General features: G+C 40.4%; 1 protein-coding gene and 1 long non-coding RNA gene across 5 annotated transcripts in view; one reads left to right on the top strand and one right to left on the bottom strand.

The window, feature by feature from the left end:
* LOC147113578 (uncharacterized) overlaps nt 1-19,986 on the bottom strand; it is an 87,405-nt gene that overhangs the window by 3,470 nt on the left and 63,949 nt on the right. The window contains exon 1 of one of the 3 annotated variants that reach the window (XR_015079232.1): nt 15,198-15,291. The exons of 1 other annotated variant lie outside the window; for it this stretch is intronic. This is a non-coding gene — a long non-coding RNA (uncharacterized LOC147113578). Of the gene's footprint in view, nt 1-8,402; nt 8,492-15,197; nt 15,292-19,986 lie in introns of those variants that run through there. One more of the 3 variants, XR_015079234.1, reaches the window with a different exon arrangement.
* hectd2 (HECT domain containing 2) overlaps nt 1-19,986 on the top strand; it is a 206,144-nt gene that overhangs the window by 125,951 nt on the left and 60,207 nt on the right. The window contains exons 14-19 of one of the 2 annotated variants that reach the window (XM_085994823.1): nt 5,778-5,866; nt 8,443-8,601; nt 10,846-10,920; nt 11,649-11,736; nt 12,228-12,334; nt 17,424-17,539. In XM_085994823.1, the coding sequence (XP_085850949.1) occupies nt 5,778-5,866; nt 8,443-8,601; nt 10,846-10,920; nt 11,649-11,736; nt 12,228-12,334; nt 17,424-17,539 (634 nt within the window). Of the gene's footprint in view, nt 1-5,777; nt 5,867-8,442; nt 8,602-10,845; nt 10,921-11,648; nt 11,737-12,227; nt 12,335-17,382; nt 17,540-19,986 lie in introns of those variants that run through there. The other variant, XM_085994824.1, reaches the window with a different exon arrangement.

Genomic DNA, 19,986 nt, shown 5'->3' with positions numbered 1-19,986 from the left:
CTTGAGACAATTCTAAAAATATGTAGATTTATTTCTTATCCTCAGAGATTCTTATTCTCAAATCTTAACTTCGTACATTTTTACATTTCTTATTCTTAATTCTAACCAGGATATCCACCAAAATCAAATACCTTGATTACCTGAGACTCAGAGTAGTAGGCTTACAGAGTGGTACTGAAGCAGAGAATCGCTTGCCCGTTTCCAGCGACTTCTGACTTTCCATTTGAAAATCCTATCTTTTATACTTTTTTTAGTGGTATATTCTTTGAAGTTTTCTGCTGATGTAAACTAATTATCTTTAGTAATCTCTATTGAATTCTTTCTGATCTTACTGTCAATTTAGCCATTAACTTTTAGAATCCTGTCTCTGTGTTTAGGTGTTTCAAAAACTTACAGTAGTATTTATTTGATGTCATTCTTATCGAAGGTTTTCCATTCAATTCTTAATATTGGCTTAACTGGTTATTAGCAGACGTTGTGTCTCCGTGGTGTTCCAAGTTCAATACAAACACAATGTAATTGCTTGGTGTATCTATTGAAGTCATATTTTCAAAGTGTTCTGTAGGTATCATATTTACAATATGTAAATCAAAACCACTTCAACCAGGGTGTTTCATGCATTTCTAGCTATCTCAATTGGTTGCATATATAATCTTATGTTTCCTGTCTTTCATTTGATGTTACTTTTATGAAGGCACATGGTTTTTTAATATTCTAAGTTTCTGTTTCCCTGAGTGTTAGTTTTTAACACTTTACTTGGGTCATTCCATTGTGTTTCTCCCAAACTCCAGACCTTCTGGAAGCGCCAAACTGCTATTTCAATAGGGCCATTGTTTTAGCATTAATAATCAATTCCCATTTCAAAAGCCCGTGTGGTTTTTACAACTTGTGTTATCAAACCATTCCATCTCAGAAGCCTGTTTTGACACAGCTTGTGTCGCTGAGGCTTTAGATTTTTAAACCCAGTATATCATGTATTAATAATATCAGAAATCTGTTCATATGATGGTGTATCTCTTGGAATATGGCTTATTCCATCACAGGAGGCCCTCCTCATGGGTCTGCTCCTGGGCCTGGCCAAGGTGGCCGTTTGCAAGTCCAGGTTGGATGCTTCCCATGTGGCTGGTTGCTCTGGCTGCCTGCCTCTCTTCCGCAGTCTTGTATGCGCCCAGGAAACCCTGGAGAAGGAGCATGCGGTGTCCGCCGGTACGCTTGAGACCTTCCGCGACCGGTGGGCACCACAGGGACTGGAGTGTATACTGGACCCCAGTAATAATATTATTTAATTTTATAAGTTTCCTTTGTTTTTCATGGTTTAGTTCTTTATTAGTTGTGCCCTCTACAAAGGGGACACTTCTGTTTGTTTTTTTGTTTCATGACACTGGGCAACCCAGTGTCTCCTCATTGGTTTATTTAGAAAAGGCAACAGTTGTCTGAAGCTTCCTTTTGATATAAGCTGCCCTTTGGCAACATCTACGAATTCAGCATTTATTGCAGCAGGTGGCAGCCTATTCCACATATTGGGAACAGTGGGCAGATAGGCCAGATGATTTATTGTCAGATAAATTTCAGAAGTAACTCTTTCTTGCTTATTATTAGAGGAAATAATTTATTAGGACATTTATAATTTAAATAAATCATATGAGCTTATATAATTCAAGGTGTAGAAATCTTAGAAAATTGCAACATTACAGTTTTGAATTATAGAATCATTGCAATTAAGCTTTGACTTTTCATTTTAAGATATATATAAATGATTGGCACCCCATCCACCACCCTAAACATGCACTCCCTCCACCACCTGCGCACCGTGGCTGCAGTATGTACCATGTACAAGATGCACTGCAGCAACTCACCAAGGTTTCTTCGGCAGCACCTCCTAAACCTGTGACCTCTACCACCTAGAAGGACAAGGGCAGCAGGGGCATGGGAACACCATCACCTCCAAGTTGCCCTCCAAGTCACACAACATCCTGACTTGGAAATATATCGTCGTTCCTTCATCGTCGTTGGATCAAAATCCTGGAACTCCCTCCCTAACAGCACTACGATCACCACACAGACTGCAGTGGTTCAAGAAGGTGGCCCACCACCACCTTCTCAAGGGTAATTAGGGATGGGCAATAAATGCTGACCTGGCCAGCGACGCCCACATCCCAGGAACGAATAATTAAAAAAAGCTATGTGACCTTGGTTAGAAAACTTGGGATCCAGATTATAAGATTTATTTTGTGCAACTATATTTATACGAAATAAAATTCCTGCTAAGAGCTTAAAATAATGGGGAACAAACAGAGCAAATACAGAGGAATATGGATAGCCTGCAAGATTGCGCAGATGAATAATAGATGTCACTTTTTATGGGCAGATTCAATGTCATCTATGTGGGTTTCAGGAAATTTCAAACATGCAGGAGAACCCATGAAAATAAACTGATGAAGAAAGGGATGGGAGGGGCGTGTTGTGGGGGAGGTAATAGTGGTTGCCTGTTAGAGGTACACAAGTAGTGTGAGGCTGTTGTAGGAAAAACAAATGGAACTTTAGGTGCTATTGCTATAAACATTTAGTACAAAGCAAAGAGTACTAGGCTTAGGATTATAGAAGGCTCTGAAATGTCTGCACTTGGAGCATTGTGTTCAGTTTTGGTCCCCCTCCATGATGAAGGATAGCGAGGCTATGAAAGCAAGTAATAGCAGTGAACATATGCTCCAAGAATTAGGGCTATTTACTTTGGAGAAATGCAGGAACAGAGGGGTATGATTAACATTTTTTTGAATGATGAAGGAACTGGATACAGGCCAGTTAGATTGGTTATTTGAAATAGATATGGATGGTAGGATTAGAGTTCATGTTTATGAAATCTGTAGACAAGAGTTAGGTTAGGTGCCTGGAAGTATTTATTTTCACAGTTCTCTGGGGAAATAAAAACTTTGATGCACATGGTGAGTATAGGGCTGCTACAGTCTTTTTAAAAGAGAACTTGACAGGTTTCTGAGAAAAGAGAGCATTTCCAGTTATAACAGGCAAGTTGCTAATTAATTGAAATTGTAATGAGACGTGGACAATGGCAATCTCCTTGATTGGTAAGGAATTTCCAAAAACTTTTCCACAGTTTTTTTTCCTGACTTTTTTGCCTCTCTCAAGAGATAGCATTGCTAGGAGTGGGTGGACAATGTGAGAGGTTGCATCATCAACTGATGGAGCAGGCTTAGTATACCTGATACCAATACGTTTATCGTTTAGTGCCCTTTTTCCATATGTTTATAAATGATGAGACTGGGTTTGCAGAATAGCCAATTAGAATATAAAAAGGGATTGGGTGGGGTGGGGTGGGGGGAACTGGTAGATAGATCTTTGAATCGATCATACAGTGTACAACAGCAATGAAATGACAAGGGGGGAGAAATTGGGTGAGTAGCACCACCTGTTAGCGCCTAAAGAGGCAGGCAGTGGCTGTAGCGCCACTGGCTGCGCCTCCCGCGATATTCAGGAGGGGCGCTAATGGTGGCGTTAGCCTGTTGCACTGCGCCGCCACCGATGACGTCATCGGTGTGCGCAGCGCCCCATTCATGCCCAGTTCGCGATATTTGGTAGCGAACGCCGCAGTTGCGCCGTTCGCTACCCGCGCCCGGTTCACGGGGCCTTACTGTGCCGGCAGCGGCGCAAGTTAAGGTGGAGGTGCGGGGCGGCCGCTTTTTCGGCGGCCGCCTGCCAGCACCTCCGTCCCCGGCCTCCTAACCACCCCCCTGCGGCATTGCCGGCTGTTTCCTGAGAGCCCGGCACTTCTCCTTGGTGCCGGGCTCATTTGCCGGCACTCGCGAGCAGGGATCGCGCTGTTGCAGGCACCTCCCCCTTAACAGTGGGAGGAAGGCCTGCAGTATCGCAGCGTGCCGTGTCGCAGCGTGTGGCGCTGCGGCACGTTGTGCTGCGATAATCAGTTTCAGCGCCCTAAGAGGGACGCGGAGCGCCTCGAGCCTCGCCCCGTGTCCCCCGAGGGGCACTGAAACTGAATTTCTGGCGATCGGTATTACTCCGATCGCTGTGCTAAATCCAGCGCTCAGGCGACTTTTGCGCCACTTTGGCGCCCCAACCCAATTTCTAGGCCAAGAAGATCTTGGGTTTACAGCCAAAGGATAGAACATAAGTCCCACACAATAAACCTTTACCATTATTCAAATTGTGAAGGAGTTTCCAAATAAAAATCCTGAAGTTAAACAGTTTTAATTAAGAATACATTTTGGAAGCACTAAGTACTGTTACAGAGATACTTGGTAAAGAAGGAAAGATGCAAATCAGTTTAATATTTTATATGATTCTTGGCCTTTGTCATAGAAACCCATAATTTAAACAGATGGATAGTAAAGAGCTGTGGTATGTGAGGGCACCTTTATTTATTTTTTATCTACTGATTACAGGTAAGGTAAATACTATTCATTTTCCAAGAATCAATCAAAAACACTGCGCATTACTTGGTATAATGCTGTTGTCTACTTAAAACAGCATATCCCCTGACTTACTGTGAGTAATGCCATGGGAGATATACTAATGTTTTAAAGTAAGTTATGTCTTTAGGTTAGTCTTGCTCATATCTCTGTGTTTGTCTATACCTAATTAGGAACATAGAAACAGGAGTGGGCCATTCAGCCCCTCGACCCTGTTCCACCATTCAGTTAGATAATGGCTGATCTGTATCTTAACTCCATTGATCGACTTGGTTCCATATCCCTTAATGCCCTTACCTAACAAATATCTAGCAATTTCAGTTTTGAAATTGTCAATTGACCTAGCCTCAACAGCTTTTTGGGGGAGAGGTACAGATTTCCACTATCCTTTATGTGAAGAAGTGCTTCCTGACATCACACCTGAATGGCCTAGCTCTAAATATAAGGTTATGCCCACTTGTTCTAGACTCCCCCTACCAGAGGGTTCTCACTATCTACCCTATCAAATCCTTTAATCATCTTAAACACCTCAATTAGATTAATTGTCCCTCTGTGTATAAGATTTTCAAAATGGCACGAAAGTTTACTGAAAGTGTTACAAGGAACCTTTGGATGAAGTTATAAATCAATACAAAACTACAGAGCCAGTTAATGAGAATTAAGGACTTCAGATAAGCCTTCAAAGCAGCAGGTTTATTGTTGTCTGCTATCTTCTGATTGAATATTATGATATCATACAGCAGGTGAGTCGCACATTTTGGAATCTGAGCTGGACTGAAATTCAATTCGTAGAAACAATCTGAAACATGAAACGTTGCGGTCGACAGGGTAATACTAGTGTAAAGATACGAGGCTAAGTAACATTAAGTATCAACAGTGATCATTTTGAAAAGGACCAAAAAATAGTTCCATGCAATCTTTTAAAAGGATTCCACTATACATATATAGGTACATATATAGTCTGTTGTATTAGCAGAAAAAAAACTTGTAAATTGAGCATTCTTGTATTTGGATGTGAACATTATTCTTCCACCCACATTGTATTCCCATTGTAATGCCACATCTCTAACACATCTGTCCATCATTCATCACTTGCGATCCATGATGCAGTGCTAATCATTTCATACAAGAAAGAAAATGAGGAAACAATCTCTTTTCATATACCAAATAACAAAGTAATAGTTAGCCAGAGAGCAATTACAGATTTTTTGTGAGATCCGTTTGCATTTTTCTTGTATGAGTGCACAAAGCCACTTCAGGACCACACACATCTGTAATTCGCTCAATGTACCTTTTTAAAAAGTGTCACAGATTTCAGTGCATTTTGTTTAACAGGAATGTTTGCTTATCAATGGGATTCACGGTTCTATTGGTTCAGCAGCTTTAAATGTGAAAGCTACTCTGAATTTCGATTAGTCGGAGCTGTATCCTTTGCAATTTTATGTCAATGCACTATGCAATCAGTACAGTAATAAGTGTTTCAAGGGAAGTATATTGAATAGGGGACTTTGAAATCAGATTGTTGATTTATGAGGTCTTTCGGATAGCACATTAGTTACGAGCTCAAATTAAATAAGTTAAATAATTTGAATGTAGTTCCCAGGCCACAGCACAAAACTACCCAATATTAAACACAATGTGGCACAAGTTTTCCAAAAGTGCCTCTGAGAATCGACAAGAGTAGAGCAAGAAAATGTCCTGTAGAGGTCAGAATACCATATTTAAAAATGTTTGTGGGCCAGGAACTGATTTTAAGCTTTGCTCTTACTGAATATAGTTACTGGCTACTTGCCCTGGTATTCTCCTAAAATTCCTTTCATCACTACCAAGGTCATTTGTGTGTTCAGTAATGGAAACCTATTCTTCCTAAATATCCACATTCTAAACTCTGAAATCAGAATCAAACATGCATAGGGACTCGATGTGGTTCATGTTGTATTCAGTTGAAAGTATGGGAGCTATTTCTCACCAAATCCATATGGCTTCGGGCATTTGTGAATATTGATATCGTGAAAATTGAGGTCACATGGGGTCCTGCATTGCACTAGACAGTTACAATTTAAAATAGGATTATTTATGTAAAGCGTTAACTGCTCTGGGTTTTTTGTCCCCTGAATTAAGGCATCTAGCTGGAGTTGGAGCTGAATCTAGTTGATATTTCTTGCTTGCCTCTGCTTGATTGTTCCAATCAATCACTCTTGCCAAGTTTATCCTTTTGGAGGGGCATTTCCTCTCCTTGATTTTAAAAATTAATCTATTTCTGCTGATTGTACTTTGCAAAACTGTTTACACGATTTATGGCCCAGAATTTGCTGAAAAGTAATGCTGTGTGAATAGCAACTTATGGCAATGAAGAGATACCCAATGACTTGCAAATCTCCACAAGTTGCTGACTGATCGCTCCATCGCTAGCCTCGCGAAACAGTATCTCACCCTTAACCTCCTTTCATGAAGTTGCTACATTTACACATTAATTGCTCATTAAACTCACCACAGAAAGTTAAGTCTAGTAATTAATAGCGTAAGTACCCTTTTAACGATATGATGATTGGTAATGACTGCCAATCAACCTCTCTTGCCCAGAAAGTGAATAATTAAAGTGTGGAGTCTCATTCCTTCAGGTAGTGAATTGTTGTTGGAGATTTTAACAATGTCAAATTTTAAAAATTTGTTTCTTTTCCTTTTCGTCTTTTTTCTCTCTCTTAATCCAATCTTTTCCCCTCGTTATTTCTCTTTCTGTACTTGATTTGACATTGAATTCACCCACTCTAATTCACCCTCCTTCTTGGTCCTTCCTCTGTTTATTTCTCAATCCTTTAATCAGATTGGTTAAGGAGATTCACTGTTTGTCCCATTGTTCACTAAGGTCCCAGATGCCCCATTGCCCTCATTGCGCTGTTATAAGAACATAAGAAAGAACATAAGAAATAGGAGCAGGAGTAGGCCATATGGCCCCTCGAGCCTGCTCTGCCATTCAAGAAGATCATGGCTGATCATCGACCTCAACTCCATTTTTCCGCCCGATCTCCATATCCCTTGATTCCCCTAGAGTCCAAAAATCTATCTATCTCAGCCTTGAATATACTCAAAGACTCAACATGCACAGCCCTCTGGGGCAGAGAATTCCAAAGGTTCACAACCCTCTGAGTGAAGAAATTCCTCCTCATCTCAGTCTTAAATGGCCTACCCCTTATCTTCAGACTATGCCCCCTAGTTCTAGACACTCCAGCCAGGGGGAAACAACCTCTCAGCATCTACTCTTCAGAATCTTGTATGTTTCAATGAGATCACCTCTCATTCTTCTAAACACCAGCTCACACATCCAGTAGCTTTGTGGGCAAAACATTTTTGAGCTAAAGGGTGCAGGAACAGGTCTAACTAATAGGGCACACCATAAGATGCCCCGCTCCAGCAAATTCTGGGCCAATATCTTTAACTCAGCCTCTTTTCTGGTCAAAAATCTTCCGACTTGTTGTACTGCAAGGTTAGTTGCCATATATAAATTCTAGTTTTTCAATATAATGGCCCAGAATTTGCTGGGAAAATAACGGTGAGTTAACTGCACGCACCGTTACTAGTGTGTGTAAATAAAAACAGTAATTTATGGCGAGAAGGAGACATGCCATGAGCTATGAGTCGTTACAAATTGCTGGACGATTCGTGCCACTACATCGTTAGCATCACAAAAATGGGAGTTCGCCGTCAACCTCCCCGTGAGTTTTGCACTGTTGAAACTAATTAAACTCTCCGCAGATAGTTAGGGCTGGTGTTTAACAATGTACGGACCCTTTTAATGACCAGATTTATGTTCCTGCAATGCCACTTAACCTCGGAGGCCCAGAAAGGGAGCAACTGAAACTGTGGAATCTCACTCCTGTAGGTAGTAATTTTTTCCTAGAGTTTTAAAAGAAAATGTTCTTACTTTTTTCAGAGAAATTTTGTTTTATGGGTTGCACTCACTTGCGTATTGTACTTTCACCTTAACGTTTCCATTGTGTAGCTGATGGGTCTGGCTGTGTATAATAGCATCACCCTGGATGTTCGGTTTCCACCCTGCTGCTACAAAAAGCTGCTGAGTCCTCCTGTTGTTCCATGTGATCAGAATGCTACTGTTGGAGTAGCAATGCTTACCCTCGATGACCTGCGCCAGCTTATGCCAGTAAGTGTCTTTGTGGGATCTACAATTCAAGATCATTTTATTGGACCAGAGGTTTTAAGATTATTTCTGTTGCTCACTTACACTTGTACGCTCTTACTTTTTTTTAATAAAAGATCACATGTAGCTTATACTAAATCTGTTGCTAATTAACTCTATGATTCATTACAATGAGCGGCTTGGAATCATGAGAGTTCTCTGAAAATATATCGCCCAGATAAAGCAGGTTTTTTTTTCCATAACTGTCAATGTCAAAGCCATGTAGCTCAGAAGTAATGAAGGCAGCGGTAGTTATAGTCATTTACACAATTGAAAGAAGGCATGGCTTCTGCCGTTACTGGTAAGAGATTCTGTAAATTCTATTGGTCAATATCTTGGAGAAGAATTTGAAAGATAACTTGGGATAAATTACTTTCACCATTGCCTGCTGTTGCCAGCATGAAAATGCAGTGATAAAATAACAATACTTCCTTTGTAGAAAAAATGTTGTAACCCAGACATTTCATTTAAAGCAGCAATGGCCATATATTCTGGATGCTACAAAATGATACCAAACGTATGTACATATCTGTTTGTGCATACAACAGTAAACCAGAACCAAACTTTGAACTATTTATTATTTTGTTATGATCATTTTGCCTCCACTTATAATTTTTTAACTTTTTCATTTCCTCCCCCCCCCCCCCTCCCAACACCCCATCGCAGCATCCTTCCCTCCCCATGTCTCCTGAAGTTGTTGACACCTTGCTTAGGTACTATTTCTCAGGGGCTAGCACCTACCAGTACTTTTCACAAATAGCCATACTTCCATGTATGAGCATAGACAGTGAGTGTTGGCCGGCTATTCACGGCTGTGCATGATCCTGTCCTCACCTTGTGTTCACCGGATCACTGCATATCAATCAATAATGAGAATGCTGACTGATATTTCCCTCCCTTGGCATGCTGCCTTGACTGAGAACTAACTAAGCACAAACTGGGAATCAAGCTCAGGATTCCTCTGGCCTGTTCTTGATACAGTGATAGAAATCTCAACTGGACAAACGATATTGAAAATAAATATGCCACAGCAACTTAAATGAAGTTTTAGTTGCAAAGTAGATAGAAAGCCAATGGGTGGATTCAGTATAAAAGCAAACTAATGTGTTCAAGTGGCTCCAGGGTTGGAGCATTAAATGTACAGTAAAAGAAGTTTCATATTCGACTGCCAGTTAGTACTGATATTTGAATTCATGCACTGAATGAGGTTAGCTCATTCACAGTTAGTTTAGATGGACTCCTCACAGGGAGTGCCCATCTGGGAAAGAACAGAGACCATCTTTTCTCCCTGCAAAGTATCCCTGCTATTGGCTGATCATGAAGCAGCTTTGTAGGTATGCTAAATTAAACCATTGGCTCAGATTTTGCGCTGGTAATGACGACGAATCTGTCAGCATTCGCCGTCATTACTCTTTTGAAAGCAACTTCAGGGTTTAGCACATGCGCAGATAAACACAGAAATCTAGAAGTTGCAGTCAGTCATTCCCTGCTCCTCCACAGGTTGTGCTGTGGAATTCCCCAGAGCCAGCAATCAATTCAAATCACACTGCAGGGCGAAAACTTCCCCTATTACGCTGTAATATCACTGTTAAACCCCCACCCCCCAAAAAAGTTAAGCTTTGTTGAAAGAGGTGTAACTATGTTTTTATATGGCATATTGACTGCTGAACAACCGTTCTGGTCCTGAAAAACTAATTTTATATTTGTGGAATGTCAAACTTTTCCATTAACATTAACAATTACATGGTTTATAAAATAATTTTTTTAATGTTTGTTTATGATATTTCAGCTTCTACTTTAATCCTATGTGTATGTCCCAATCTTTATTTCGCTCTCTGTAAAATTTATAAAAACGAAATTAGAATATGTGTATTTTATTTCCTGGTTTGCTGTCTGAGAATTCTTCAATGTGATTGGCTGCTCAGCCTGCTTGATGACATTACAGTTGTTGGACGCTAGAGATTCGCTTGATCTGGCGCCAAATTCAAACAAAGGTCGGGAACTGAAATTCACGCCACGGAGATTGCTAGATCTTTGTGGACAGCTTTCTTCGAGGTCAGAGGTGACACTGTCACTTTGCAAATTCCGGGCCATAATATTTCTCTGGCTAAAGGGCAATGTGACATAAAGTTATATTAGAGTGACAAAGAATAATAATGAGTGAGCTTTATGAAATGAATTATTAACATTTTAATGTGTCATTTGAAGGACTTGGCTCATGGACTTATGGCACTTATGAATTATGAAGGCAATATTGAGGAAGACTTTTGCTCCACATTTCAAGTAAGTTTCTAATTCATGCTGGAACAATCTAATTCTAAAATAATGCAGCATTTTGCAACAGAGATTGTTCCGTCACGAAAAGGTGTGATATTTTCAGTAACAAGTATCATGGTTCTTTAGAAATATATGCCTTGAAATTAGGCACAAACTTGCACAAACATTTCATGTGTTTGCGTCAAATGTCTTTGTTATTGTAACATAGGCACTGCAATATTTAAAACCAATAAATTAACTCCTCCATTAAAACAGCGAACAAAAGAATTCCATTTGAACGTGTTAAATGTTCATATGATAATATTCAAAGATCCCTATTTCAAGGCAATAGAGAGCCTCATTACTGGTGCATAAACCATTGGTGCCGATAGAGTCTCAGTCTTCACTTATCCTTATATCCTTCAAATCCTTTCCTAAAAAGGTATTTATCCAGCTCTTTATTTCTTGTTGAATGAATAAATTATTGTTTTTGCTGGCAACCTAGTCCACAAATTTCACTACTTGGAAGGTGGGGGATTCTTCCAGTCTCCATCCTTCTTTAAGGCTTGTTAATTTCATATTCCTCTCATTCTCAGGTGACAGCCTGTTAAATAATCTGCTTACATATGCATTACCCAAGTGTCTCAACATTTTACGGACTGTGCCATATCACCTTTCAATCCCGTTCTCCAATGGAAACTGATTGTCTATTCATAGCTTTATCGATTCATGGTTTTATCCTACATTTATTTCAGGTATTTCAGGAAGAGTTAGGAACTATTAAATCACACAACCTCAAACCAGGTGGTGACAAAATCCCTGTAACCAATCAGAACAGACAAGGCAAGCAAGTGGCAGTTCTTATTCTACAATCACGCTTCTACAGTCATGCTTTATGTTGCTATATGAATAAATGTCTAGTTTATGCACAGACACATTGAATTGCTTAAAGCATTGGCAAGCATTTACAAAGTTTTACTCAAAAAGTATTTTAAAAGTGTTTCTCTATGATTTATTTTGCTTTCCGCAATCATTGCAGGAACATCACTTGTCACACTGGCTGTGATCCATTTCTTTCTGTATGAAAATTCTGCTGTTGATGGTGTTCAATGAAGCAGATAGCACAGGTTTATGATTGAGCTTGGCTGTGCAGTTAAATAAATTGATTTATTAAAAAAAGTTACAAGGTTGTAGACCTAACAATGTTAGTTAAAATGGCAAAAATCTTAAACATGTTATACCATTAGAAAAACTCAATCAGATGCAGATTTGTTAAAGACTAAGGGAGGAATCAACTATGCTTTTTGCATAATGAATATTTTTTATTTTTCCAGAGTATGTCCAGCTTTATATAGATTTTCTTCTCCACAAGTCTGTATACAAGCAGTTTGCAGCGTTCTATTATGGGTTCCACAGTGTGTGTGCCTCCAGTGCTTTAATGGTAAGTGCTTCTTTTCCAAATAATCATTTGTTAAAGGTATAAAACTTTTTACTGCTCAGACTTTCATTTGATTGACTCAGTTCTTGTAAGAAAGAAGTTTGGTCTCCAGAGGAAAGTAATCTTAGTTAGGATGTATCTTAACACCTTCCACTGTATGAAGCATAATATTTCTGTTGAAGCATAAAATGTTTCTCGTTCCTGACTTGGACCTAATTATTTGACGTCATTCATGTGTAAATGTTTGTTATTGCACATCTGAAATTTGAGTATGGAATACATTTAACATTTTACCTCTAAATGAACCAATTAAATTTTCTGTGAATGTTATTTTTTACAGTTGTTAATTTTAAATTTCAACACATTTGTATTCTTTTAAAGGCAATGCATGCGCACAAACATGCTTCATGGAGTTCTACTTTTACATCACCACATTTATCATTGCACATGATAAGGAGCAGTTCTTCAAATCCATTAAACGGGAAGTTGTAATTCATGAATTGGGAACTACAAATTTTCTTTTGGAAAGTTCTCTTTTTTTTTCTCATGTTTCAGCTGACTTTTTTTTAAATTCTGCGTCCCTTGTTACTTTTAGATTATAGAAAGAAAGTAACAACAAAACTATTACAGCACCTTAACTGGTCATTTACCACACAAACAATTAAATGTCTGTGGACAATGTGATATTCCTGCCCTTTACTTATACAAATGTCCAAAGTATTTAAAAATGGAATAAAGCTCACCACTGCTACAGCATAGAAGTATATTTTTAACTGGTACAGTGTTGCTTTCAACTATTAGCTTTTTAACGGACTCATCAGAAATATTTATTTAATCCAGATTCATTCCTATCTTTCTTGATATGTGTTGATGTTGGCACTAAGGTATGTTGTTAGGGCAGAGTAGAGGGAACTTTATTCTGCTGCCTGCAGTGTTTAATGCTGATGATGCTTGCCCAAAATAGGAATATAATCCATTACCCTACTGCTGATATCCCTCACCTTGACGGTCACAAAAAGAGCCCAAGTTTTACCAAATTGTATTTTGAAATAGAAAGCAAGTGTGCCTAAATTAAAATGTTTTTTGGTGGGATACTCCAGAAATCTTGTACCTCAATAACACCTTTCACATAACAAAATGGTCACATGGCACTCTTCCGGGAGCACTGGGGACCCAAACAGAGGAGAAAATTGGAGAGATTCCTGAAAGCCCAGTCAAAATTGTAGGAGGCCTTTGAAGATCATGAGAGGTAGAAAGGTGAAGCTGTTTGGCTGGCAGCATCAAGCTGATGGGTATGATGGACAACAGAGAGGGCTTAAGTTCCCAACGGCAACATCTGCACAGAACTTGCATAAGTGCAAGGAAATTCCTGGCTGTTGCATTATATAATGCTTATGCCACATATTTCATTGGCGTAATACTATATAGTTACATTTTTTAATACGGTATTGAAATTAAACCAGGATAGAAACTGATTATTTGCAAGGTGGCTCCCTACTTCACAGAAACATCCTAGTGTTCATTAAATACCGTATATTCCACCTAGGTAGCAATGAGGAATAATTATCCTGATTTGAGGTTGTTATTGCTGTGTGTGGTTATGTTTGCAGCTATACCCCTGCTGCTTAAGTTAGTTGAATTGAGTCATCTGACTTCGATCCCCTGTGGTTAAAAATATCTCTCCCTCACCACGCTAAATTAATCTGTGTCCTCTAGCACTCTTCTAACCTTTATAACTCTCCATGGGGTAAGTTTTCTTCTATGTAAAACATTTTTTTAAAGTTATTTTACAAAAGTACCATTATACTCCTCCTCAGTTTAAACAATTTTACTGAAGTACCATTGTAAACCTTCCACTCCCCGTTTAGTGCAAGAATTTTACTTCAACTTTACACAAAGAGCAGAACATATCCTGGAGCTTTTCAACTTTTTGTTGCGCAAAATGGCACCCATCAGCTTTAAAGCCCCCTCTGCTGAAATCAGCAATCTAGGCAACTTCAGTGTTCACTGTTAACAGTGCCGTGCCCACTCCTTTTCTACTAATTAAACCGGCACAAATGCCAGTTCCTTTACTATCCTGAATGACACATCGTTTAAGGTCAATCAGCCTAGTCATATCCTTGATCATCCCAGTAATTTAACGCTTCCACTTTTCCTGCCTCCTCACTGATAAGTTCTACTGGCTACCGAATCATACTCATCTCTTACAGAATACCCAGCAACAAATCACACTTTGTAAATTAGTCTCATCTTGTTTCAATTTTCGGTAGCACCTCCCAACCCTGCGACCTCCACCACCTATAAGGCAAGGGCAGCGGGTGCATGGAAACACCATCACCTCCAAGTTCTCCTCCAAATCACATATCCTAACTTGGACATATATCGCTGTTCATTCATTGTTGCCGGGTCAAAATCCTGGCAATCCCTACTTAGTAGCATTGTGTGAGCACCTTCACACGGACGGCAGAGGTTCAACTCAGGACAGACAATAAATGCCGGTCTTGCAAGCGATACCAACATCCTGAGAATAAATATACAAAAAAAACACTAAGTGAGCCAACTGGGACAATGTTTGGAAATTCTAACTGCTGCTTTCACTCTACTGACCTTTCTGTCCGTGCTAGTGAAGTAACTGATACTATTCCAGCTGGCATTGAAGGTTTCACCAGTGCTGTTCTGTCACATCAAGTGCTGCATTTTGGTTACATCATGCTGCTGTTCTGTTGTCTGTTGTAAAGATTCTGTCAGACATGTTGGATCAGCTCAAAACATCCCTACCCAACTTTATCTCTGCTCATTGTACAAGGGTTCCTTGGTGCTGTACTTGGTCAAATGCTGCATTGATGTCAAGGGTAGTTACACTTACCTCTCCTCTGGCATTCAGCTCTTGTATCCATTCTTGGTTCGAGGCTGTGATGATTGCTGAAGCCAACTGTTTCTGGTGGAACAAGAATTGAGTTTTGGCAAATCGCTTACTGGTGAATAGGTGTCACTCAATGGCACTATTGATGACTCCTTCCATCTCTTTGCTATTGTTTGGTAGGAGGCTGAAAGGGTAATTGGCCAGGTTAGATTCATCCTGCTTTTTGTGGATACAACATATCTGCACAATGTTCACCTTGTTGGATAGATGCCAGTGTTATAGCTGCACTGGAATAATTTAGCTAAGGGGTGGGCAGCTAGTTTTTATGTGCAGGTCTTCAACACTATGGCTGGGTTTTTGTCAGGGTGCATAGCCTTCACCATGCCCATACTCATCTTAATGTCATGGAGTAAACCGAATTGGCTGCATATTGGCAACAATGATGGTGGGGACTTCGGGTGGAGGCCAAGTAGGATTGTCCACTTGCCACTTTTGACTGAAGATCCTTGTAAGTGCTTGTCATTTGCACTCGCATGCTCGGCCGATGGTTGAGGATGGGAATAGACGTGGAGGCTCCTCCTTCCATTAATTCCCTGATTGCCTACTACCATTCTCGACTAGATGTGATGGGCCTGCTGAGATTTGCTCTGATTCGTTGTTTGTGGGACTGCTTAGCTCTTTGTCTATTGTCTGCTACTTTGGTGTTTGGCATGCAGGTAGCCCTGGTGTAGCTTCAGTAGGTTGACGCTTCATTCTAGGGTATGTCTGCTGCTGCTCCTGGCATACCCTTCTACACTCTCCATTGAGCCTAGGGTTGGTCTCCCAGCTTGATGTAGCAGAGGAGTGAGGAATGTGTCGGGACTTTAGGTTATATATTATGATAGTGTACAATTCTGTTGCTGCTGATGGTTCAGAGTGTCCAGTTCTGGCTGCTAGATCTGTCTTTTCTCAGTCCCACTTAGCATAGTGGTCCTACTACACTCCACAACAGTGGGCATCCTCATTCTGACCTTGCCTTCACAAGGACTGTGCAGTGGTCCCTCCTACCAATGATTTTATGAACAAACGTATCTGCTGAGGACGAGATCTCGTGACTTACTTTCTCATGTACACAAGCATAGTTTCCAGAACTTGGCCAGCTCAGTCATTGTGTGAGCCAATTGTGATGATGCACAATGAAGTCTCAAACCAAGATTACATTCTGTGTCCTTGTTTCCCTCAGTGCTTCCTCCAAATGATATTCAACACAAGAGGACTATTGATAGGTCATCTGAGATGAGGGCAGTAAGTGGCAAACCCCAGAACGTTTCCTTGGACTTGTTTGACCTGAAGCCATGAGACTTTATAGGGTCTGGAGTTGATGTTGAGGACTCCTAGGGCTGCTTCCACCCCACCCCCACTTCTGGTGGGTCTATCCTGCCAATGGGACAGTAGTACTTTCTCAGTAAATAAGTGAGATCACATATCAAAAAGTAGGTTTCTTTCCACTTTATATTATAAAATCTGTGCAGATCAAAACACTTAAAAACAATTCAAGCTTAATCCACAAATTCAATATTTCAAGATGTCAAAATAATTTTACTTTTTTTTTAAATGTAGGGCATTTAAAATGGCCCAGTTACATACCGTCTGCAGAGTGGTAGTATACAGTGTTTGCCCATAGCTCCTTACATATCAAGTTCTTGACGTTAGCCAAGTCACAGTGACTGGAGGCAAGGTGAAGTACTTCCCCAAAGGAAGCTATAGAGAGCATGTCAACCAAGGTCACTGTTGTGTATCTCCACATGGATAATTGCAGAGCTGTTAGAGCAGTATTAGGAGTCTTACCCACTCTCTTGTCCTGGAAACAGTGCTTGATATCTGGAGAACACCTTAAATAGTTATTAGTTAATTATTTTATAAATTGTCCATTATTTTTTAATAGTATAAAGTTACCTAATATACGTACCAGGCAAAAAAAATGCTTTAATGTGCTAATGTAGTACTGTAGTATCAAATAATGTCCATATGAGATGGTTTTCTTAACCTCATGACTTTCCAGTCAGATTTATTTAGCCAGGAAAGCCAGTTTCTGTTGAAGCTCTTGGGGAATACAGTGAATATTTTATACTTTGACATTTCATACTATAAATGTGATTGATTTCTTTGACAGTAACATGTGAGTGAAAAGTTCATTTTGGTTTCCAAGTGTGCAGAATAAATGGAAATGAGAGATTGGTTCTTCCACAGCTGCTTCTCCCAGAAGAAGTGGAAATTCTTGTGTGTGGGAGCCCTGAGCTGGACATTTGTGCACTGCAGAAGATCGCACAGTATGAGGGTTACTCCAAGATAGACCCCACGATTCGGTAAACAATCCCAGTCTTCTGTTTTTAATTACCTGAGCTCTGTTTTTGTAATGGTGTCAGTTTTATACAGGACCTGGGCCTGATTTTCTTGAAATCAGAATAAAATTGCTCCTTTACATAAAGGTGTACAATAGAACTGCTGGTGCATGTTTAAACTTTTATATTGAAAGTATAAAAAAAGTGTTTATACTATCTTGTAGTGTATAATATTCACACACGACATGCAGGACATCTATTCCCAGAGGCGACAGTCGTGGCTTAGTGATAGCACTCTCGCCTCTGAGTCAGGTGGTGTGGGATCAAGTCCCACCTCGGAGACTGGAGCACAAATTCTAGGCTGACATTTCAATGCAATACTAAGGAAGTGCTACACTGTCGGAGGTGCCATCTTTCAGATGAGACATTAAACCAAGGCCTCGTCTACCCTCTCAGGTGGACGTAAAAGATCCCATGATACTCCATGGCACTATTTCGAAGAAGAGCAAGGGAGTTCTCCCCCGGTGTCTTGGCCAATATTTTATCCCTCAACCAACATCAATAAAACAGATTATCTAGTCATTATCTCATTACTGTTTGTGGGACCTTACTGGTTGCCACATTTCCTACATTACAACAATGACTACACTTCTGAAGTACTTAATTGGCTGTAAAGCGCTTTGGGACGTCCTGAGGCCGTGAAAGATGCTATATAAATGCAAGTCTTTCTTTCTATTCTAGCTTGTCCTTAAATCTGTTATCTCTCTATCCTCTGACTCTTAACTTCAGTCCTGTAGTTTACTTATTAAACTGAGAGCAGTGCTTATCCATGCTATGTAGTTTAATAAAGTTATAGAGTAGTTTTCCTTCTATAAGGAAGGATATGTAAACACAACCATCTTCTTGCTGAAATTAATGCACTTAAAGACCAGAGAGATACCAGAATGCCAGAATTCTTGTTTGTGACAAGTCGGTGTGGATGTATTTTTTAGTTTAAAGCATGTTATAATCACTGGGAATGTGCTTGCAACTTTATTATAGAGTTTGTATATTTGCTTTTATTTCTGCAGTTCTGAGGAGCTTACATCAAATTGATGAGGATTTACTGACTGGTTTTAATTGTTTTGTGGAGCCATCAAATTAGTGGGTTGTACCTGAGCTAATTTTATAGCTGAAATTGTAATAGCAAGGGTAATTAGACACAACAGGGCGCAAGACCAGTGAGATAATTACTACTTCTGTGCTGCAGTGTGCAACAACTTACATTTTCATAGTGCCTTTACTGTAGAAGCCACCCGAAGATGCTTCACATGGGGGAAAATGGATGCTGAACAGCACTGGGAGAGTTAGGAGAGATAGCGGAGTCAAATGGAAGGAAGGATTTTTAAGGTGGAGAGGCAGAAGGGCATGGAGAATAGGTTCTAGAGATTAAGACCAAGATGGTTAACATGTAATGATCTTTATTTACATGTAGTTTCCTGACAGAAATATGACTGGATTTTTCACCATCATAATTCTTTCATTCACCTCTGGAAACTAGGGCCAGAATTTTCTGGGGTCCGTGCGGGCAGAAATGGAGGCGGGTCGGGTGGGAAAGTTGATATTTTTGGGATCGGGTCGGGAACCCGCCGCCATCCTGCCCCCATGTGCCTTTCCCTCTGGAGCGTTGGCTCTCTCTCACCATCGACTGATTGCTTCTGTCATCTCTAATTCACCTGCCATCTATTCCATTAACATTGGTGCTGTTCATAATGTCTCACCTTGGTCCTCAGAATCTAACCATGATGAGCCACAACACCAGCAGCACCAGGCACACCAGCAGCACCAACAACAACAACACCAACCTTCTCCGCAATCACCTGATGCTCCACAGGACAGAGGGCATCAGCACCCGAGCACATTACTGCCCGGGAGGCCAGGGATGGCCGCATCATGGCCAGATTTACTTAACTTGACGCTGTACACCCATATGGCTGCCACATGATGCGCCAGGTTGGCACCACCCCACACCAACACCATAAAGCATCCCTACAATGACCAAGCCATTCCTTTCACACTCACCACCATTGCTGGAGGTACCGTTATGCCTCACCATTCACTAACTCACTAAGCCACTTCCAAAGGTGCACACAAATGTGTCCAAGATGGGAAAGTGGTGAAAATAAAGATTTTTATGTTTTATGGCACATTAACAGAAACTTCACAAACATTGGATAAAACACCCAAGTGGCTACCCTTGTGAATCTACTTGTGTGTCATCTTTCTCTTCCATGTACTTCTAGGAGGTGCTAGCCCTGTGGCTTCAGCAGAGGTAGAGGCAGCCCGCTCACTTCCCTGCTGCCAAGGAGCTGGAGAGCACTTTGCTGCACATCAGTGGGGCCCATGTCTACGCTGACATCCCTCCTAGAGAGCAGGTCGATGAACCTCTGCCATCTATTCTCCATAGAGACCATGTGCTCCTATGAGTGGCG

This window comes from Somniosus microcephalus, chromosome 8, assembly GCF_052327205.1.
Source record: "Somniosus microcephalus isolate GS21.2 chromosome 8, FLI_Smic_1.0, whole genome shotgun sequence".
Classification (NCBI taxonomy): Eukaryota; Metazoa; Chordata; class Chondrichthyes; order Squaliformes; family Somniosidae; genus Somniosus; species Somniosus microcephalus.
The sequence above is the reverse complement of the archived record's forward strand: the minus strand, read 5'-3'. Positions and strand labels throughout refer to the sequence as shown.